Below are 23,689 nucleotides of genomic sequence, written 5' to 3' on the forward strand. Positions count from 1 at the left end.
GTCGGGCGCTTTTGCCTTCAAAATAAAATACGTGGAAATTGTCGCTTCATAAAATGTTTCGGTGTGCTCAGACTACTTGTGCAGTACTTGATTATATCACTGAATGCTATTGAAAATATACGTAAATGTAGTTACAGCAGATGGTAAATGTTCATAATCCTACAAGTTTATGAATACGCATTTTATTTTGAAATCTATAACCGGAAGTACATTTTTTCTGGATAATTTGACACCTCTGATGGCAATTCTCGCATTTCGGGGATTTCATTCAACTACATTTGTATTTTGACACTTTGATTGAGACAGATTGGGGCTTTCGCGCAGTCTGAAGACAATTAAAAGTTTTACAGTTAACAGTATTTGACAGTTGTGGATGTCCTTTTCTATTCACGTACGTTACCTGGTACCCGAGCGAGCTAGTTGCTTGCTAGTCAACGATGCGTGTTTGCGTAGCACATTTCATTCATTTCGGCCAACGCTAGCTTTGCAGTGGCGGTTCACGCTCACCTGACCAGAATTTGGTCGACTGGAAAACGTTCGCTTCTTTTCGCTGGTGCAGTTGTATGACATAGCTCAACTACAGTGTCACTTTGATTTTCGGTCAAACAGAGAAATAATAGTCCTGTGTGTCAACTACTTAGCCACTTTAACTTCAGCTAGTCTGCAAAACGAATAAGCTTAGAAGGGTGACGTTAACGTTTACTAACTATTATGGATTATGAACATAAAGCGAAGGCAGTGGCTGACTGCTTGCTGAGCTACAAGAGGGATGAGTCCGAGTGGAAAGTCTGCAAGAAATCGGTAAATGATTGCTGTTATTGTCTAATATGAAATTATACCATTTTTAGCCAACTGCCCTTACACATGCTGTTCTCTGGTATAGAGAACCAAGGGGTCGCTTCTTTGATGATAGTGTGACTTGATGTGGCCTTGCTCACCGACAGAGCTAGCCTACCTGACATTACAGGTTTAAAAGCTTTTATGAAACTTAGACTCGACTCTTCAATTTGGCAAACACGCTAAAATTACACCAGGCAACTGTTACGAAGTAAGTGTTTTTCTTTGCAAATGCAGTTTTTCAGTTCGTCATATCATCATTTCCAACACTTCTCCCAAACCACAATAATGTAGATTCATTTAGGTTTGGGATTCAGCATTGTACAAGTATATCATATCAAACATCAACAGACATTTAACAGTCACAATTTAATAATCTAATAAACATAATCTGACAGTATATGTGTGGTACAGACATTGGTGCATATGCTGGTAGATATGCATAAGCAAACTGCAGAACATAAATGCCTTGTAGGCAGTTCATGTGTATTTGACCCTTATTATTCTTAGAGATTAATATAATTGTAGTTTTATTTACAGCTATTAAACAGTTTCATTTTAGTACAGTTAACTGATCAAAATATCCCGTTGACTACATTTTTGAACATAGTCTGAGTGAGCACTTTATTAGGAGCAACTGTACGCCTGTTTGGTCATGCAATTATCAGGTCAGTCAATCATATGGCAGCAGTAAAATGCATAAAATCATGCAGACACAGGTTGTTGTTGATGAGAGAGATGAGAGGAGAATGGTAGAAGTCAACAGCTTGAATCCCAATCTGCCTTTTGTCAGCCCAGACTAGTGGTGATGGTGTAATTTTGTGGGGAATGTTTTCTTGGCACACTTTGGGCCCTTTAATACCAATTAAACATTAATTGAATGCCACAGCCTATCTGAGTATTTTTGCTGACCATGTGCATCCTTTTACAGCAGTTTACCATTTTCTAATGGCTACTTAAACATGATAATGCATCATGTCAAAGAAGAAGTCATATCAAACTGGTTTCATGAATCGGACAGTGAGTTCAGTGGACTTCAGTGGCCTCCCCAGCACCAGATCTGAATCCAATGGAACACCTTGGGATGTGGTAGAATGGGAGATTTGAAGCTGACAAATCTGCAGAAATGATGCGATGCAATTATGTCAACATGGACCAGAATTTCAAACAAATGTTTCCAACATCTTTTGGAATCCATGTCATGAATAACTGAGGCTCTTTTGAAAGCAAGGCGAGGCTCTACCCAGTATTATTACAGTGTTTCTGATACAGCGCTCAGTCAATGTAAAGTTTAGTTTAGAATTCAATATATTTTTCCTCATTTCATGTCCTGTCAGGACTCTTTCCGCCACACATATCCCCAAATCAACGCCGACACTGATTGAACATATTTGATTGGCTACAGATAAGCACAATTAAGGGCCAACGAGGGCCAACAATGTAAATCACAGGGACAACAGTCATTCCACTGATGCTCAGTGATGGCAGACTGTCAGCTTGGTTTATCAACTGGCTTTTCTGGCACGCTTGCTCTTCAAGTAAGAACACAGAAACGGATAATTTATGACTTATTTTGTTGTTTTGAAGTGCGTAGTTTGTAAAGGGAAATAGCAAGTACCAGGGCCAGTCATTACACAAAGGCAAATGTTGCTCACTGTAAATTTACTGTTTTCTTTGGCAGAATGACGTGGTTGTGTCTTGGCGTCCCTCGTCAGAGTTCCCTGGGAATGTGTGAGAAACCTCAACTTGTCTTTTTCTTTTTCATCTAGTTCTGATTTCATCAGCAGTTGAACACAGTGATGAAATGTATGTAGTAAACTTCAGAAGAACACTTTGTTGTGGTGCAAGTGTATGGGTAAACACAGGGATAAGAATAACAGTCAGTGCTTGTGCATACAACTATGACAATTTCTTTATAATACCACCTGTCCTACATAGCATGATAACAAAAACTGTATTGATGAAATTAAAAGCAATTTCCCAGCAAGATATCTGTCACAAATAAACTTGTGGTAAAGGTTGTGAGTTTGTAGTGAGCTTATCACCAATGCTACTTTAGCTTTTACATAACATTGTAAAAATATTATTAGCTATTATTAGCTTTGAGTTGAACACAGGTTGTGTAAGAAATCCCCTTTGGCTGGCCATGTTGAAAATTTAAAAAAAAAAAAAAAAAAAAAAAAAGATTGTGGAACAGAGTTTAGGTTGTCAGCCAAATTACAGACGCGTAGTTACATTAAAGTCTTACAGCCCCATTGCTTTTCCATTTGTGGCATCAGACTAAATTATGATTTATATTTTATTTATTTATTATTTTGGAACTCCAGATGCTTTGCACAGTACACCACATACCCATGGATGCATTTGAAAATCACATGACTTTAGAACAAGTCTCTTGCAAATTTATAAATTTGGAGCAGGACAGATTAGGCCACACCATGAAAACTAAAGTACATGGCAGTAGAATGACATTTTGTGCTTCATATTTTTTTTTCCGTTAATAAGTTGTCTATTATTACACTTAAGGGAAGGTATGGTCTAAAAATCGACCAATTGGTATCATTAATTAAGTTTATTTTTTTTTATTTTTTAAGGCATTAAAAATGGTGCTCAGAGACTGTTTTTCTGTGTGCAGGGGTTAAATCATTTGCCTGTCCAAGAATGTATGAATCTAATTTACAGCAGAGTCATGCCTTAATAATCTACTCTCCTAACTGTGTCCTATCTTCTGACTTTTGCTCCAGTTACAAGGGGGAGGGAATTGTCAGCGGCAGCCTGGAGAAAGTGTGGGAGTGCCTGAAACCAGTACCAAATGGGCACAGAGTCAAATGGGACAACAATGTCAAAAAGTTTGAGCTTTTGGAACAAATTGCAGAGGTGTGTTATGTTCTCTGTCTCACTTCTGATGAGAGGATGTTTTGTCATTATCATTCTGTGTTAGTTAACCCAGTTGTCACTCCATACAGTAGTCACATTTCTTTTGATTTCCCTTAATGATTGTTTGAATTATTTTAAAGCGTCACTAGGTGTCTTAACATATTGGTGGCTTCAAATGTCAAACAACCTGTTTGGAAACTGCGATGAACTGCAGTACCCAAAAATTTAGTGATGTGATGGTTCATAGCTCAATAACCCAACTGGCCACTGAAACTTTATACCAAAGGACACTAAAGAGGGAAAAGATAATTTGTACAGGATACAGTTTATGTTTTGATCTGACTTTCTCCTGTCTATTCTTGTGTTTTCTTTTTTGCAAGTTACTATTCCCAACCTTTTCATTTTGATAGGTTAGGGCAAATATGCATATGTTGTTATAACATTAAAATCTTACCCAGTGCAGCTTTAAATGCATACATGTGATACTAAATATGATATCCGTCTTTGCTTTAGCAACTCAGTCTTTGAGTACATTCCCTTGTCTCCAACTCTCGTGCAGGACATCTCCATCTGCCGAACAGTCACGCCCTCTGCAGCTATGGGTATCATAGCTCCACGAGACTTTGTAGATGTTATTTTGGTTAAGCAATACGAAGATGGCACAATTTCATCAAATGGTGCGTAATGACCCATTCTTGTCTCCTCTTCCTCCTGTATTTTTTCTTTTGTAGTTCAGATTCATTGTGCCATGCAGTAGGGGCTGGACTGTTTTTACTTAGAGGAGTGATTTTGATGCAAGGCTGTTTGAGATTTTATTATTCTGAAGATACACTACAGGTCTGAACAAACTAAAGAGACTAAACGTTACATGTTAACCGATTTTGTTTTTTCTTTTCTTTGAATGTTTTATCACCCCCCAACAAAAGACTTGTACAGATTTGGCCTCAGTCAAATAAGTCTGGGGGGAAAAAAGTTTAAAAAAAGTTCAAATATTGAATCTGCATTTTCACTGCAGGAACTTGTTCAAGTTTTAGCTTCCCAAACAATGTGGGTTGAAGGTTGCACATCTTGATGGGCTCAGAGCTATAGGCCTGCTGTTTGCAATACTAAAGGTCAGAGGCTGGTTGAAACAAAAAGCAGTAGCATGTTCAAACATCAAGTCGTACATGTGGAGCATCCTGATCACACAGCAGAAAAAACAGTAGGAGCTGAATTTACCACTGCAGCTATGAGGACACAATCTCTCACCAGCTTCCCACCCACAGCAATACCAGCTATGTTTGTTGGACCACTTGGCTAAGCAAGACATACAGTAACACTGCCAGGGGTTGATTTTGGGTCTTTGTGGTGAGGCAGAGTGCTTTCTCCACTGCGCTACCTGGGTTTCCTGACCATCACTTTAAAATCGGTAATCATTTAATCTGCTGAATCTTTGGAGTTGTTGAGGTGCAATGGAAACACAAACATACATGCAGTGAAGGAACTTGTAGTTGAAGAATTAGTTCCTGAGTTTAGTTCCTCTGATTATTTTTTTCAAAATGAACCGTAATCCTTGATTGTCGCATGTTAAAAGATCTGTTCTGTACTACAACTGCAAATTAAAGCTAACTTGAAATCAATGACAAATTTACAATACCCTGGTGTGCTCAACACATTACTTAATACAATTAATTTCCATGGCACCCAAGTAGCCGAAATGTCTAACTGGATTTGACCGGAATGTTTTAATTAGGGAGTAGTGAAGATAAACAGAGATATGACAATCTGCCAATCAATCTATCCATTTCAGCACGACTGTAGGGAGTATAAATCTCATCTTTGGTTCAGTCCATGTCCATTTTGTTTGGAAGTTGCTAGTGCCACAAGTGTTTCATTAAAATTTTTGTTTTTGTTAATATTGTGTTTTTCTGGGTTGCTTCAAAAAGTTTTTTGGTGAAATAATGGCTATACATGGCCTATCACAGTCATGTAGTGTGTCCTCCCCGCCATGCAGTGAAATATTTGTCACTGTTTACTGCAAGTGTTATCAAGGATGGTGTAGAAAGTAGCAAACTCTGGTTTCATAGGCAGAATGAAAACCTTTTTCTGTAGGTTAAAGAATGATTTAAGGGCTAATCTAATTTATTACAACCTAGCTCTTAATTTTGCATGTTTGGCCATTAGTTTGACTGGTTATTTTGCTTCCTTTTTTTTAACTAATATCAACCCCTGATATTTCAGGGTCACATTGAGGAAGCTATCCAAAGATCTAGCAGTGATTATTTGTTGCAGTCCTAAACAGTACATTTTAACATTTGATAATGCATGAATTAGACCTTCTGTAACATAACAGGGCAACCTGGACAAAGCAATAATATACAGTAATGAAAACTAAGGTGATTGTCCATTCAATATATCATTTCCCATGAAGGAGGATAATTATTGACCTCTGGATCTCATTTTATGATCTGTTTTCAGACTTTTCAATAACAGCCCTAATGAGCTGTATATTTTAAAACCAAGTAGTGGCTGTTTTGACTGTAGCTTTGTAAGATTTGGCTCTGATGCCAAAAAAATAATTGGGACTAGCAATTTAGGGTCATTATAAAATCTGTGGGTTAATGTATGAATACTAAGCTGATAAGAGGGGTTTTTGGAAGAAGAAAAATAATTTTCCATATGACCTCCCAGTTAAAAGCTTAAATAGCATACTAGATTATATTGCCACTTTACTGTAATTGGAAGCACGGCCATTTTCAGACAGGTTGGGGAAAAAAGTCATGGGTGACCCAAAATGATTTAAGAGAAACTAAATGTGAACGGTAAAATTAATACCCAAATCTCCATTGTAAACATTGTTAAGTGGTTTAGATGATCTGTGTTTCTTGCCCCAATGGACTTTTTTAAAGTAATGTCACTGTATTCCTAGATCTGAGCAATTAACTTGGTGAGTAGAAAGATATTATAACTGATAGAAATTATAGCCAAAACTAAGACCTGAGTACCAGATACATTTGAATTTACAATATATTTACATATATTTGTGATCGCAAATGTGCGTGTTTGAGGCCCAAAAGTCTGTATATTTTCGGTTTTCAAGGTTCCACCAGATGAATTCACAGAGCAAAACACCTTCAGGACATGTAGAGCACCCAATGTAGCGTTTAAAGGAATAGTTACCTTTTGGGAAATAAACACTTTCACTAGTTTGCAGATAGTCAGGTGAGAAGATTGATATCACTCGCATATCGATCCATTCTATATGGAGCTATAGGCAGGTGACAGTGCAGTTAAGCTGTAGCTTCCTACTGACCGATATGACAGTTATATTGATCTTCTCACCTAACTGTCAATGATAAAACAAAAAAGTGGCAAAAAATTGCTATAATTGTGAAGAAAACCTTGAGGCTCTCGGTTTAGTTTCTGAGCTCAAATGGTTTAGAACAGTTCTACAGACAGAAATACAACCCCTAACAAAATCAATATAATGTTCACAAATGTGCATGTGTGTTTTTGTCAAACAGCCACCAATGTTAGTCACCCAGGCTGTCCTCCCCAGTCTGGCTATGTGAGAGGATTCAACCATCCATGTGGTTGCATCTGTGTCCCCATCTCAGGGTGAGTACACTAACACACTAACATACACTATGCAAGTACAGTGTGTGTTTGCAGCGGGTATGCTCGTCAGAGTTCAACTTCATCTTCACTGTACTACTTTTGCTTCTCTGTTTTTGGCTCGGCCGTGACAGCGAGGCCAGCGTTATAAATGTGTATGTCACTAACTGACTGACTGACTGAACGATGAAGTTACACCATTGGTCGACCAACCAAGTGTCAGAGTTTCCCCAATTTGCCAGTTTTGATTACATCATCAGAGTGCTTTTGTCACTAGATTTGCTGACTTTTCAGACCCCTTTAGCAATTTTTTTTCAAAAAAGCAACTAGCAACAAATCAAGAGAATTTTTGGACAAATCTTAGTTACTTTCCGTAGAGGAAAAGGCAGGCAAAACTTTCTGTGCATCTCATTCAATTGACTGCACTGCAGCTGTCATAGAATATGAATTTCTAAGTTTCTAAGTGATCATTTTACAATATAGCTGAAATCACACTACAGCTGTTGTCTTTAACTTATTTGTATGGTGGTGATGTCAGATGACATCGCGTTTTTAAAATCAGGATTTTAACGCTTTAGACGCTTTTGTCCAAAGTGACTTACAATTGAGGGACTTTAATTTGATTTGGATGGCCATGGGCAGCCAGTGGAGTCAATGAGTAGTGGAGTGATATGCCCTTTTAAGCTGACTGAAAACCAGAGATAGGGAGCCTCGCTAGAAGGGCATTGCAGTAGTCGAGGCGAGAGAGAACCATATCTGTACCAAGAGTTGGGTGGCCTACGGAGTCAGGAAAGGCCTGGTTTTTCTTATGTTGTATAGTGCAAAGTGGCACAACCGGGAGACAGATGCAGCATGGTCAGAGAAGGATAGCTTGTCATCATCAAACATGACACTCAGGTTTCTCGCAACTTTGGTTGGGGTGAGAGATGAAGAGGCTATTTTGTTGTTGATATAATGATGGAGAGACTGATTGGCTGGTATGACTAAGAGTTTGGTCTTAGAATAGTTTAGTTGAAGGTGGTGTTGCTTCATCCATGTGGATATGTCTAAGAGACGAGTCAAGATCCACGCCGAGACTGGCGGGAATGACAGGCATAGTTGGGTATTGACTGCGTAGCATTGACATGAGAAGCCACGGAAGTGGATAATTGGACTCAACAAGGTGGTGTATATTGCATAGAGAAGGGGCCCCAGCACTGAGCCTTGGGGCACCCCTGTGGGGAAGGGATGGGGGAAGGATTTATGTCCTTGCCATGAGACATTGAAGGAATGTTCAGTGAGATAGGATTCAAACCAAGAAAGACTTTTGCCTGGGATGCTGATATCGGAGAGTACAGATAGCAAGATGGTGTGGTGCATTGTGTCAAGGGCTGCTGATAGGTCCAGCAAGATAGGGACGAAGGACTGAGCTGCAGCTCTAGCTGCCTCTAGGGCTTCTGTCACAGATGATGGAGCTGGTTCAGTGAAGTGGCCACTCTTAAGAACAGCTTATGAGAATTCAGCCATATTAAATTACTATATATGTGAGCACAGAGAGCAGGAGAGAAGCAAACAGGTAAAGGGCTGACATATGGATGTCATGGATATGCTAATTAGTGTATTATGTCATCTAGCGACATTTAGCGACTTTCGAGCAGACTTAAGCTACTTTCCATTGAAAGTAGTTGTTTACAGCGGTTCCACAAAATTTTTCAACTGCGACCTCAATTTTGGACATTGACCAAATATACTAGGTTTTGACCTCTTCTTGTATTACAGTTTCTTTTGTGTTTGTTCCGCTCTATTTCCAGGGAGCCCAACAAAACCCAGGTGTTCAGTTTCTTCCAGACAGATTTGGGTGGCTTTCTCCCCCGCTCCGTGGTTGACTCGTTCTTCCCATCCAGCATGGCTGAGTTCTACAGCAACCTGGCTAAGGCTGTTAGATCTCTCAAGGACCTTTGACACCAGGAGTAAAGAAATCTACCTTAAAACCTGAGGCCTACTGACTGGTCAGGCCAAATGTTCATTCCATTTTAAACAGTCCAAACTCAACAGCAGTCAGCACACAAAGATTCTCAAATGATCATTTAATCCAAATAGATCTAATCCACAATTTATGTTTAATGTACATTCCTATATTCCAATGTTACTGCAGGAGAAATCCAGTAAATCTTCAACAGTCAACACCTGTAATTTGACTGTTGACACAATGAACTACAGATGAGTGAAAAATTAAAGGAAAAACCTAAAAATGAGTGGAGAAACAGGATGACAATGCCGCTATCTGTAGCACACAAAGGGTCACAGAATGGTTTGATGAATATGACAATGATGTGAATCACCAGATCTCAACCCAGTTGAACAACTATGGAAGATTTTGGACTGACGCGTAAGACAGCGCTCTTCACCATAATCAAAACACCAAATGATTGAATATCTTTTGGAAAAATGGTGTTCCATCCTTCCAGTAGTTCCAGAGACTTGTAGAATCTGTGCCAAGGCACACTGCTGTCCTGGCAGCTCATGGTTGCCCAACACCTACTAAGACATTTTATATTGGTTTTTCCTTTAATTTGTCACCTGTCTGTATGTTCATAGTGAAAACTTTGAAGTAATTTAATAAGAGGTATTAAGTGTATTTAGCATATGAATACTTTAGTTATAGCCAAAAACGTGTTTTGTGAGATCAAAGCGACCTTGACCTTTGACCCTTGACCCCCAATATCTAATCAGCTCATCCTTGACTCCAAGTGAACTTTTTGTGCCAAATTTGAAGAAATTCCCTCAAGGTGTTCCTGAGATGTCATGTTCACGAGAATGGGATGGGTAGGCGTATGGACGGACAACATAATGCGACCAGTCATGGCTGTCGCCAGCACGGAGGCATAAAAATGCAAAAATAATGAGGGCTTCCATTTGACAAAACCAGTCCCTTTATATCCGTATCTAGGATGAATTTATTTGTCCTGAAGATTGAAAATAGATATAAAATCTATATTTGTACATGTGCTAAAAGTGAAGAATATCTTTCCTTTTTACTATAATGATGTGACACCAGACATTCCTCTTCTAACTGCATACTTGATTGTGTACAGTAAACATGCATATTGCAGTGTTTCCAAAACATGGAATTATTTGTGGTGGCCCACCACAATATCAACATTGATCGCCATATATTGATTTTTCTATTTATTTATTTATTTATTTTTTACTATTTTAGATGGGTAAAATCTTATTTCATTGTAGAGCTGCACGCAACGCATTGATTCGCTCAGCCCCTCCTTGCCTTGCTTGCTCTCTCTCTCTCTCTCTCTCTCTCTCTCTCTCTCTCTCTCTCTCTCTCTCTCTCTCTCTCTCTCTCTCACTCACTCACTCACACTGTCACACACACTCTCACACATTGACAACAGACTCGTCTGTGAATAGCCCCTTGTCTCTTTGGCTTTTCTTCGTAGAGAGGACGGCTGCTCATGCAAGTGGATAACGTTCATGCTAATTATGTAATTCTGACGCTTAATGTTTGCCCTCTCAATCCAGATGAATATTGAAAAATATTTTCAAAGACTTAATATTTCCAGGCTGCTGTGGCAGCTGAAGCAGCAATAGAAGATCAGGAAGGGATAGTTATAAGAAATAAAGAGAGATATAGGAAAGGAGGAACGTAGCCAATATGCTGCTGTTGGCGAGCTAGCTAGGGCAGAAGCAACAGGTTTGATTGACAGCAAACGCAGATCTGTAGATTTTGTTCATTTATTTATTTGTCAAAAAGTACAAGGCAATTAAAATACTTGCAGTGGAGCACCTTATATACGGTATTATTCAATAATTAAGCTAAGAAAGCCCCCCCCCCCCCGGTCAGCTACCACCACAAATAGAATCTAATTCTGCAGGAAACACTGCATATGTCATGGACCTTATTTTACCCTATGTTGGTATCAAATTGTTGGTTTGGAGTACTGTCTCATACCTCATAGAGTTGTTAGTGTACTTGAAATGTCATAGTTCTGCTCATCTTCACTCATCTATAAACCATGATTATCTGCCTCTATTATCAGCTACACTGAAACACCGAAGCACCAGTGAGATGTTATAGGTGACCTTTCTAAACTGAATTTCTTTGTAAAAGAATGCCATTTTGAATAGGTCATGTTAAAAGGTGCTCTATTGAGCAGAAAAATGTCTTTCCCTTTTTTCATGACATCGGCTTTTTGAAGTGATTTTCCATTTCTTTTTCACCATATACTGTCCCAATGAAATTTTAAGATTAGAACCAAATCAGCTGCCTGCAGTTTGTCTCACATGTTTGGTATAGTCTCGGTATATTTCAGCCAGCCTCTCAAAACTTTACAGTGGCTTTTGTTAATAACTGAGCTCACAAAGATGGTCAACAGATGACTGAAAAAATCCCATTTAACATGGAGAAATGCAAAACACACATTTTAAGATACAGTAAGATAAAACTGCTGTGGTGAAATAAGGTCACTGCTTGTGTGAAACGACATGAAATGTCAGAATGAAAAATAATATAACGGCACTATAGGCCGATTATTTTCAAGACATCACACTGTTTTAAGTAGCTGTGCAAAAGTGAGCACTGGAAAGAAATGGTTCACTTTCAGCTATGTTCTTCTCTCAAGATGAAACTGTTCCATTGCATAATTATGAACAGTACAAGGAGCCAAGACTCACTGCAAATAAGTCAGAAGTAACCTGACAAAGCTAGTGACCTTTACTAGAGGGATAGTGTAAAGGAGACTTTGTTAAAGTGTAAAAGACATTAAAATGCATTTTGAGGTGTCTCAGTGTAAGAAAATAATGTAATAGTTTTTAAAATTGTTCATTTTTTAATTTTTAAAGTGTGTTTGTATGTTACCTATGGTAACATAGAGCGAAGCATCTGTATTGATGCTATGGTCATCTTGAGAGAATAACATAGATGCATTCTAGTGTATTTTCTGTATTTGGGGCTTGTATTCACTTCATTTAAAAGCACTTGACCAAAAAAAAAACTCTCAGCACTGCTGTGAATACACTAAAGTCTTGTCCTTTTAAATAGGGATGGGTTCCAGTAGCTTGATTTTGAATACGGTTTCAAATTGGTACCCAGATTCGTTAAGCTCTGTGGCCAACTAATCCCTTATCAAATTTTTTACTCATAATCTCTCATAGATAGTCTCTCTCGCCTCTTTCTGACACTACAGGCATCTGCAAAGAAAAAAAAATTGGTGACAATACAAACACGTTAACTTGGTGCCACAGTTGTTAACAAGACTGACTTGACTGAACTTGGCAGACAGCCTTAAATGTGCAGCTTACACTTCACCAAAGTTAACGAAACAGCTGTGAAATGCAATGTATGCAGGAGGGTACCTTGATAAAGAGGTGAAAGCTAAGTCTGTTGCTTAAATATTTATCTAGCGTTCATTGTGTTAAAGTAAGAACTTGTGGCATTGTTGGTAACTTGAGATGGACGAGTGCTCTGCATCAGCCCACTGCTTGTGCTACACTGTATTCTGATTATCAGATTCTGTGGCCTGTAGCAGTGCAAGAGTGATTATTTGCCATGATGTTTCTACTTTAGCTTGTAGAACTTCTGCAGCTCTAGCAAAGCCTCCCAGTGAGGAGCAAGCATTATTCTCCCTTGGAGCAAAAGGGAACGTGATTCAAGACAGGGTTAATGAATGTCACAGAGCAGCAACAAAATATGTGAGCCTAAACCTTTTAGCAGGGCTTTCCACAAGGATATGGAGCAGCCCGGCAGGGTGAAAGAGTAGCCAGATGTGAATCACTTCACTCAAATCATGTGAATCTACTGAATCAACTCAACTTCGAGTCATCTTTGTCTGCATTTTTATCTTCACTGTCGTCTGAGTCCATGCCCAGCTCAAAAAGTGCCCTGCATGCTTGCAACACCCTCTCCCTCGACCTGGATCATTTTGTCCATTAAGGCATTCTCTTGGATCTTCCTATTGACCTTCATTACCTAGAACAACAACTCCTCATCAAACAGGTTGACGTAGATCCCAGTGCAGACAAGTGTTTTCAGGTTGAACTGAACATAGTAACCCAAAGGTTCCTGGTGTGGCTCCTCCTCCATAGCTTGGTGGCCTCATTTAGCATCTCATGACACTCACTGGATTTTCTTTCTGGGCTGTTGATGGTGATGTGTTGGAGGGTGGAGAGCATATCATTTTAAATGCTGCTTCTCTTCTTCGCCTCCATTTCCACCACTGCTTTAGAGAGTGCTTGACAAAGGCAAACTGTCGCCATGACTGCTTCAGGACAGTTTGTCCTCTGACGATTTTTCTTCAAGATGAAAGCAGTTGGAGAAATATCTTCATCTTTCAGCATAGCTTCTCCACTGGGCTAGGATGCTTCTTACCATTGAGTTCTAAAGCTGAATATCGACCATCATGGGCAGCATGGTCAGTCAAGTCTTTGACAGCATCATAATTGGTCTGGATATCCTGAATCATGGCGTTTGTGTGTTCAAGAGATGGCTTCTAACATGAATAACGTGTGGTCTGTCTGAAAAATCTTGGACAAGGTATTAGGTGAAGTAGCACTTTGTTAAGCATCAGTAGTGTACCAGCAAACTTCGTGTTGTTCATACTCTCCACTGAGCCTTTTGTTCAAGTCCTTTCAGCTTCACTATCGATCATATTGTGGTTTTACAGACCTTCACCAAAGACTGCAAAGTGCTTTGGTTATTCGAGCCATTTCCAGTCCTTTCTCAATGTCACTTGAACGATCACTTCAACAACCTGAATGTACTTCACAAAATCATTGGTGTCACCACATGCCAGTGCTGGACAGTGATTCATACCTTGACTTTGGATCATAATCACAGACTTCTTTTTAAGGCATATTCCAACTCCTTATTTGGTTCCATTTTATCACACTTGCTCAATCAGAACCAAAACCACAGAGATTCTGAGCTGATTCTGATGCTTTTAGTTTTCAGTGATGATTTCTGTGATGGTTTCAGAATTTGCAGACAAACTGTTTTCAAGCATATCTTTCATTTCGAGGAAGTCAAAATGACTTTCTCTGTGGATGTCGACATAACCAATATAAACAAGTAAAAACTCTATCACTAACACTTCATCCCCTAGAATACTGTAATCCTTGCATCCTTTACCTTTGAAATAGGTTTGTCTTTTAAGTAACTGTCTCATATTTCTGTGGCTTCTTTGGATTCTTTGTTGAAAATTCTTAATTTCTTGGATCCCCAAATATTCTCCCAGTTCTAGAAGAGATGCTAACTTGCAGTTTGCCACTTCTTCCTTGCCAAGCCAGTATGTAGAAAGAAGTTGTTTTTTTTGTGACTGTCTCTGGCTTCTTTTGCTGATTGATGCTGAGCAGCCAGGGGGGACTGTCTTTGCGCCATCTCTTTTAGATGTGCTTCTTTATTTATGGTAGATGTAGCATAATCTTTTATTGCACTTGAAAATTTGTGGCGGCTGCGAGGCTGAAGGTGCTCTGTTAATTAAACTTATTGGAGGCATTGTGTATTCTACACAGCAAGCAGAACATTCCATTTCCCTCAGTGTAGACCAGCCACCTGTCCATTTTGAATAAGAAATTTTAGAGAGCCAACGATGTTTGAAGCTGGTCTTGCCTTTTCCTTCCGTAATTCAGGACTCTTCAGTCTTTGAAAGGACACAGCACACCCTTGAGCAGGTGTAAGATGAGTGGAAAGCTTTACTCTTCATTTTTTCTGGAAAATACTCCTCCAACAGCAAGAGGGCTATTTTTATAGGGACAATGTTCTTTAATCTGCTTAGCCCTGTGGACCTGCTTGGGACTGCTGTGGACCTGCATGATTCTGCTGTCTGGGTTCTCTACCAACTTTAAAAAACAAAAGCACTATTTTTCTAATTCATTTAGCAAATAATCGGGGATCTAAAACTGAATCACATACTGCATCAGTAAAATAGCTGACAATATTACACATTTCCATTTAACATGGTATCAGTTCTAAATTGAAATATTCTTCACAACAATTAAAATTAAAACCAATTCAAAACTTTGATTATTATGATGTCCCATCCGCTGACATGGAGAGGGTAGGGTTTATTTCCTATACTGCAGCCAGCCACCAGTGGGTGATCGAGGTGTTTTGGCTTCTCTTTTGGGGAGCTGTCATGTCATCCATCTTTATATATAATCACTGGCTGTAAAAAGCGCAGGGCAGTAGAAGCTCAGTGGTTTAGGTACAGTATGATATTTATTGAAATAAAAACAACAGGATTCAGATTGAATAAAATGCTATAAAACCCCATCCCTACCTATTATTATATGAACACCATTTTGTAACATTACTTCCAGGAAAAAACACTCTCTTCGTACTAATAGAGCAGTAGTTTGAATTTAACCTGCACCAGACACAGTCTGTGTTACCATGGTAATCTTAATCTTAAACCACCTTTGTGAGAGAAGAAAGCCAGATTTAATCCCAAAGTGTCCTCTGTGAACACTAATCTTTCTTCCTAAGAGAGGTCCTACTCAAAGCTTTTAACAAAACACAGAAAAAGGAAAACCAAACAACATGTAAGACTGAAACATTATAACATTAAGGATGCTCATCACACATCCTTTCTTTATTTTTAATGCTGTTGCTAAATGACATAAAAATATACTGACCTTTATTTTAGAGTTAACAAATTAATGTTACTTCAGTGTGTCACTAAACAGGAGCTTCTTTTTTTTTTTTTTTTTTTTTAAATTAAACGTGGATAAAGACACACTGTAATCCACGTTGTGGATGCTGTAGTATTTGTAGTTGTCTATTTTTCAGAAGCCCAGTTCCGCTGTATTGTTTCTTATAGGACTACCTCACTGTCTACACATTGTAGTTAATGAGAGTTCAGTGTGCGGAAGAAGAAATGGGAAATTAATTTGGAAAGGGCGTTGTGAGTATTTTCACTTGTCCAGATCAGGGCATTTAAGAGTAGTCTTTAATTCTTACTTAAGACTTCAAGACACGTATACAATATAACTGGACAGAGGTCCTTCAACACTGACCATTGGATTTATTTATATCATTTTGTCTTTTAATGTAAAGGCTCATTTTCAGGTTAGACACAGGGAAAAAACTTACAGTAGTTGAAAAAAAAAAAGAAATCTGAAATCCTGACTGTATTTATTACCTTGACAATATAAAGTTGCTATTATAAAAATGCTACCGAAGTTTTTAATATTATTTACAACAAATACATATGTATTTTATTCCACAACTGCCAGAATCATCTTGAAGCATTCTTTAAAAAACTAGGCACAAAAATGTCTTGGAGTGTATCATTTTAATCTTCATACACTGAGGCTCATGTTGGTAGAGAAAATAAGAAAATGCTAGATCTTTGTGGTTTGAAAGACATTGTGTAAGCCTTTTTCTTTATTCCCTTTTTATTAAGGTTGAAGTGGACACTTCCTTAATGATAACTTACGGATTTTCTCACTTAAATAATTGGATTAAATATATTGCTTGAACATAATCAGCACTTTATTAAGAAATCACTCAGTATGAAATGAGTATGTCAGAGGGTGAAGATGAGTATCTGAGTCAGGGAAGGCTAGATGGTAGATATGATTGGTGCAGTGAACTGCTGGCGTGCCCACTTTCTCCAGAGCCTTCATGTGTATGACAAGCCATATACAGTGACATGTTTTAACTAGTCTTGCTTTAGTATCAAGATTCCTTGAAAAATGTTTTTTCTACTTTACCTGTAACATCTTTTTACCTCACAGTGTAGCCAGTGATCTTAATGAAAGACCTCTTAATTGTATTCCACTGTTTCCAAATCATGCGTTCTTGAGATGTTGTTGCTTACATGTGGATCTAAAGACATTTCCATGTACATATTGTTTAAAGTGAGCCATCAGGTTTTTATTTTAATGTGAAATTGACTCAATGTACATAGAGGTAGCTGCTAAAGTAGATGAAACACCAAGTTACATGAGGAATACAAAGGGAATGGATTACAGAAAAGTGCATATATCAGGCATTCAAAGTAAATCAAGACTGAATCACCTTTTTGACTTCTTGACCCCATCTCCACCTGGTATTAACGTGATCTGCATCTGATTATGTCATCTGGGTAACGCCATCTGATAACAGGCCTCTGCATTTACACCTACTTTTAATAACTGTTCTCATGATCTCTTCTACCTGCATTGTGATGGAATCTCAATATTCCAATAGGCGGAGTTGGTGTACTTATCAACAAACATGGTACAGTATGTCTTAGGTTAAGAGAAGTGATGTAGGATTCTCTGGAGGGAGATCCACAGGGTGGAAGGCAAGTGTCATGTGACCCACTAACTCAGCTTAAGCCATGTGTAGAATACGTGTCAGTCATCTAAATAATGAGGCAGACATTATTTTTTATCAGATTGTCATCGGAGCCAGTGGGGAAACCTGATAGCAGTAATGGTAGCTTTGCAATCCTTGGCGGTTACGTGACCCTGACCTTTCACATTGTAGCTGTCCCTCGAAAGTCTCCTGAAACAACACTACTGTATGAACTCTCTTTAGTGGGTGGGCTCATCTATACCTTTTTGACAGGCTGCTTAAGAGCTTGGTTCTTAAGCATTTGGCCGAACTGTACAGATGTCATTTACACGTCTCTGAGACACCTCCAGGTGCGGTCTGGGTGATCTGACTGCAGTCCACTTTGATTGCATTCTGCATGCCTTTCTACATACAATGAATTGTTTTTCTTGATCCAGTTAAGATATCGATACACATCACGTTAATAGAAGATGGGAATGGCGTCCTTGTCCAGTTTATAGGAAACACCTGCTGGAAATCTCTGTTTGGACTGCCACCAAAAAGTTGTGACTTATTTGCAGAATCACCAGCAGCTTTTTCACCAGATTTGTACTCGTTTCTAAACATATTTTCAGCCATCCTCACCACTAGAGGACCCTGTTTACTATGAACTGAGCTTCACAGTGTCCTCTGACAACAGGAAACTCAACTTTTTAATCATTGGGAATAGATATTTTGCTTGAAAATTGGCTCAATCTAATAAACCCATTTATATAAATATATATTTTTGACACAGTCATGCTTCAGTTTCTGAACTCACACAGAGCATCGCAGCATATGATTCAGTATTGATTTACATTCTCTGACTTCAGTGAGAGAACCTTGACCAACAAGCATCCTGCTGTATCCAGAAAGATATGGTCAAAGAGCATGTAAGCTATGGCAGAACGATGCAGGTTGTTCTGAGTACACATTGTCCTGGGTAATTTAATGAGCAACACAACAGAACAGCAACACAACAGAATATATGTAAAATGATGTATGTCAAATGTTTATGATTTCCTCCTCTTACTGAGAGCAAAATGTGCTACTCAGAACATAATGATGGGTTTTACACATTCAACTGTTTATCTTGTACTGTTCTGCATCCAGTTAGTTTTGTATTTCACCAGCATTAAAATGATTAATATGACCATCTTGCTGTCCACAACTGGTTTTCTCTTTGTGCAGTAGATAATGTATAAAGTCCATGCTTCACACAATTGTAAAGGCATCTACTGTACACTTGGAAAATGAAACATCACACAGATTTTTGGTACACTTTTGAACAGTTTTATACAAGTTATTTTGAATTCTTACAGCAGATTCTCATTTTAAAAACAACTTTGTTTTTTTGTTTGTTTTTTTTTTTTGTTTGTTTTGTTTTTTTTCAAGCGTACCTTAATGGAAACATTTGTGGGTTGCATACAAAGACATTCATTATACTTGTGAGTAAATCCTGACTAGACAATGGGACATTTTAAGCATGGAGAAAAATTGCATGCACATAAATTATAATTTGTATAGAAATTATTACCATGCTGAGTTCAATAAAATTTCAGTGTTAAAAATGCACATTTGTCCTCTCTCAAATTTCCTGCTCTATTCCCTCTCAAACCCTTAGACACTTGCCCATAGTGTCAGTGTTGTTATTGTGCACTTTTGTGGATAATAATAATCACAAATACATTTATTGAGTACATAGGGGATTGAGGAATAATTTCTCTCCAAATTCAATTCATGTGCTTGGAAAAAATCTTTTTCTGTGCTCAAAAAGTCTCTGCGTGCTCAGGATTGAGACACAAATACAACTCTGTAACATTCCACTTGAGTTTCTTTGACTGATAACTTTGTAAAATGGCAGAAGGGTGAAATGCAAAGCTATTGAGTTAACAAAAGTGCTTAACAGTTTTTGATTTGCTTCCACATACATACAGTACTACTGCTGAGAAAAATAGACTCTCTTTATGTTTCTCTTTGTTTACATGCGACTGATTTTTTTTTTTTTCTTTCTTTCTACTCATTATAGACTAAACATACAGGAGCATTAAAAACAACACCTAATGAGCAACTGCACATGAAAGGCATCACAATTTTAGTCAGTCCAGTACAACAGCAAGACAGATTTGTTGCAGGGTTTTTCAATTGGTTTGAATTATTCTATACAGATGTTGCTTTTATTACACCTATCTCCTGTAGTTTTTCCCTTCTCCTTCAACTTTGTGAAAATGTCTGAATTGAATCAAACTGAACCATTTTGTGGACTTTCGAACAGAATTGTGAGGAAGCTGTTGTAGCGAGGGGGAAAAAATCTGAGACCACCTGCCTCACATTAGCTGAAAATCAGTCTTTCGTGATATGTTAAGTGGCTCACATGGCCTGATTTGGGGCTTGCTGTTTCAAACTGTGATAGATAGAGCAAATAAAACTGCTTGGTTCACAGCACTACTGTGGTATGAAACAATATTTGAAGTATGCTTAGTCCAGTGTCCGGTTTTCAAGGCTATTTACTGATATTTTTTTTACCTAAAGCTGCTGATAACATTTTTTTAAATAGTGTTTTTTAAAAGAAGTTTTACTGCCTCTGACTGTCATAGTTTGGGCTAATATCAACCTAATATACTGTATATTTTAGGAAAAGACTGTATTTACCACCTCATTCAAGAGCAAGTGAACATGTACAAAGAAGACTTAACTCTGTTCCTTCAACTCTGGAGGTGGCAGATGTTGTGGAGAAAAATAAAACAAATTAGTTTTCACAATTGGGCTTGTGAATCAGTAATTCATGTGCACAAATTACTATTTTATGCTCTTGAATGACTTAATTTGTTTGCATTAAACAACACAGTATTAAACATATTGTTAACATTTTAACATTATACTGAAGGGATGTCAAAGATATCACAACTGTTAAGGGGAAAAAGTATATTCACAATCAACTCTGTCTGAAATAAAAAGAAAACTGCATCAAATCTAAGCAGATATATTTTCCATGGCCTGACAATCGAATCTGCCAATAACACTCAGTGTGACGTTAGTGTAGCAGTAGGAACTGAAGTTTGTTGTGCATACTCAAATCGGTTACCGAGGAGCATCCAGAGTGTTAAAAGCGGGCTACCAGCTGTTTTAGATTTGACATGCCTCCAAATTCCTAATTCATTCCTTCATATTAATATCGATGGTTATCACATTTCTTACATTAGTCCATGTCCCGTCAACACTTTTAATGTGCAGTTATGATGCTACATTGGTTGTTTTTTCACTAATACTGGCCAGCAAGGGCTGCAATCAGCTACACTTACGCCACTATGGAGCCTAATACAGGCAAAATAACTGTGACAGCTGTCAGCCCATGGACATTCTGATCTAAATGAGCTGTTTGGATTTTATGGCGTTTGTTATTAGTTTTGGGGGAGATAAGGGTGTACACTTAGGATTTTAGCCTGTTTGCCTGTTGAACGCCAGTGTGTTATCTTTGACTTGATTCAAGAGCACAACCTCAGTGATTTTGAAGATAACAATTTCTTAGTTTGTGCGCACATGTTAATAATGTGAGAGCATGATTTATCATTTGTGCGCATGAGTTAGGTTTCCTCTGCCCATTACACTGGCCAGGAATTGTGATTTTGTATAAAGCCAGGCACTGTACAAAACTACAGAGCCGTACTTGGAACTATTTTCTAGTGAAAATGTGTAGATTATTCATAGCAATTGTGACGCAACACTTAGTGCATGGCTAGATACAATTAGGATAAGAGAGAAGATGTGGATTTTGCCGGGGAATTTGGCCGAACCTTTAATACGCTTTGATATCCGGTCAGAACGGTGATATAAGAAATAATACAAATATATTCAGAAGTTGTCTAAACCACTATGCCATAGGTGGACCACACTGACTGGCTGACACTTGATTTCTAAGAGATTATGAGAAGACATCAGGTGAGCCTCAAGTGCTATCGTTTGTTTTGTTTTCTTTTTATTTTCTCTGGCCTCCTCATTTGCGAGCAGCTCCCAGGGCCTATGTCTCAATCTGTCCCCCCACGCCTCCTATTGATGACTGCTGTGATGGGTCCGTCAGGTAAAGCCTTGATCATGTTCCAAGCCTCAAACCGTGTCATGTCTTGCAGACTGACTCCCTGGACCTGCAGCAGTTCATCTCCACACTGCAGACCGCTCTGCTCTGCGGCTCCACCTGACACACAAAAGTACCCATTTTTAGCTCCCGGTATCTTTCACAATGTCAGGATAACTGGTCTCAACATGTTACCTGAGTTTCAGTGCTGATAACAATGCCATTCCATTTTTTCAGTTTCTTTTTTTCTGAAGTGTAAACATATTTTTTTCAGATCTGTTTTTTTTTTTTTTTAAATTTCAAAAAGCCAGACTGTGAGCAAGCATTTATTGTCAAGTGTCAGCAGTTCATAGTTTTACCAGTTTTTAGGTACTGGTACAGACCTGAGTACTCTAAAGAGGTTCCATTCCTTGTTTTTAAAATAACTGCACTCCAGAAATGAATCACATCCTCTCCCCCTTTAAGAATATCAAGATAACTGCAGTGTAATAACCAAAAAATAATAAGCCAAATATCAAGGTCAACTTGTTGTCTTAACTTTGGCTCAATTCATTCACAGTGCTTCTCTCAAAAAATCAACTTTCTGTCAGCTTTAGTAAATAAATGGAAGCACTTCTTAATAAAAACAAGCATGACTTTTGAATTTATTGGAAGTTTCATTGTTTTAAAAGGTCTACATCATGAGTGTACCTGAAAAGATCCTGTTGATGACTAAAGGTCTGTCTCCATGGATCGAGCCTTTTCCTCCTTCCAGAGTAAAACCGACTCCTCCAGCTCCTTTCTCTAGCTCCACACTCACTGAATCTCCCTGCTCCTCCGCTGCAACACAAAACACAGTGAACTAAACAGGGCGGATTTAGCCTGCATGCCTTTATTGTACAGCTGAAAAACTGCAAGTTAAGATATTAGCAGGTGTCATTTATTTCATAACACAAAATGTGAAACCTTTTAAAGCCCTCGTGAACCACAGAACTTTTTTGTCTGCACAGACTGGAAACTGGAGATGCTCAAACAATCGAGGTGTTTGGACTACGCCCTTGTGTGTTTTTGTATGACTCACCTGCAGGGTTGGGCACTTCTCTCTTGCAGCCCCCTCCCTCTCCCCCGTCCTCCTCTGCCCTCTTGCAGATGACCACCACAGCCAGCTTCAAACTGCGGGCCTGGCGCAGAGCAGCAGTGGCATCAGCATGCGTGACGCCACGCAGTGTTTGTCCGTTTATAGACAACACCTCATCTCCTTTCTGAATGGTGCCCTCCTGAGCCGCCAGGCCGCTGGGAAACACTTTGTGGACCTACACGGAAGACAGCCGGTGTTTCACACACCGAAAGGGGTTCAGAGAGTATGTGCGCAGTGTCTGTTTCATGTGCAGACATTGGCCCAGAGTACAACATGCAGACTACAGGTAGAGCTGTAAAGGCTGAAAATCTATTTTATTTGTTTATGGAAAGTACACTGGAGTACACGACTGGGCTAGTTGGCATGCTTCTCATTCTCTGGTATATTTTGTCCAGTTTATTGAGATTAATACAGTCAGTCAAATCAAAATCAAACAGACAATTAGCTTGGCCTTGGGTAGATGTTCCCTATTTCATCCTTTGATTAAAAAAAACAAAAACTATTTACCAGCAAAGACACCTTGACACACTGTAAATATAACCTCAACAGAATGCACTGTGACATTCAACACCTCTTGTTCACCAGACCCAGTCTCATCTACTTACTTATTCACATGCTCAGTCCTCAGGTTACAGCCACTTTATATTAGCATCAGATTCACTGCTTAATATTAGGTGTACAGATCAATGGATCAAATTCAACAATGGTTTGCATTTGCACTTTTTTAACTTAAAAAAGTGGAAAAAAAAAAAATCATTTGACTATTAAGAGCATGATATTGGTCTCACCCATAAGAAAGGGCACCCTCTTGATCATGTTTTCTCCAGAAGCAGGGATATAACTGACGCACTAGATATTGCAGTCTTCGTACTCCGTACAATACTAATAGACTAACCAAGAG

At 38.6% G+C, this 23,689-nt stretch overlaps 2 protein-coding genes across 2 annotated transcripts in view; one reads left to right on the plus strand and one right to left on the minus strand.

The window, feature by feature from the left end:
* Positions 1-87: 87 nt before the first annotated feature.
* On the plus strand, positions 88-10,443 carry stard5 (StAR-related lipid transfer (START) domain containing 5). The gene is made up of 6 exons (XM_040131079.1): positions 88-801; positions 2,519-2,568; positions 3,582-3,714; positions 4,274-4,391; positions 7,218-7,311; positions 9,099-10,443. The coding sequence occupies exons 1-6, from the start codon at positions 712-714 to the stop codon at positions 9,247-9,249; spliced, it is 636 nt and encodes a 211-aa protein (XP_039987013.1). The 5' UTR covers positions 88-711; the 3' UTR covers positions 9,250-10,443.
* An 8,530-nt stretch (positions 10,444-18,973) lies between these two features.
* The window catches only part of il16 (interleukin 16), a 41,098-nt gene continuing 36,382 nt past the window's right edge, over positions 18,974-23,689 (minus strand). Inside the window, exons 23-25 of the mRNA XM_040124692.1 lie at positions 22,732-22,963; positions 22,362-22,490; positions 18,974-21,791 (exon numbers count right to left, since the gene is read on the minus strand). Coding sequence (XP_039980626.1) covers positions 21,625-21,791; positions 22,362-22,490; positions 22,732-22,963 — 528 coding nt within the window. The 3' untranslated portion in view covers positions 18,974-21,624. The remainder of the gene's footprint in view (positions 21,792-22,361; positions 22,491-22,731; positions 22,964-23,689) is intronic.

The sequence above is a fragment of the Xiphias gladius genome, chromosome 1 (genome assembly GCF_016859285.1).
Source record: "Xiphias gladius isolate SHS-SW01 ecotype Sanya breed wild chromosome 1, ASM1685928v1, whole genome shotgun sequence".
NCBI classification, from domain to species: Eukaryota; Metazoa; Chordata; class Actinopteri; order Istiophoriformes; family Xiphiidae; genus Xiphias; species Xiphias gladius.

Bases quoted from the DNA above. Each gene is read 5' to 3' on its own strand.
- stard5 (XM_040131079.1), top strand. From the start codon at position 712: ATGGATTATGAACATAAAGCGAAGGCAGTGGCTGACTGCTTGCTGAGC. The intron at 2,569-3,581 runs GTGAGAAACCTC...CTTTTGCTCCAG, and splicing joins TCAGAGTTCCCTGGGAATGT to TTACAAGGGGGAGGGAATTG. The intron at 4,392-7,217 runs GTGCGTAATGAC...TTTGTCAAACAG, and splicing joins TGGCACAATTTCATCAAATG to CCACCAATGTTAGTCACCCA.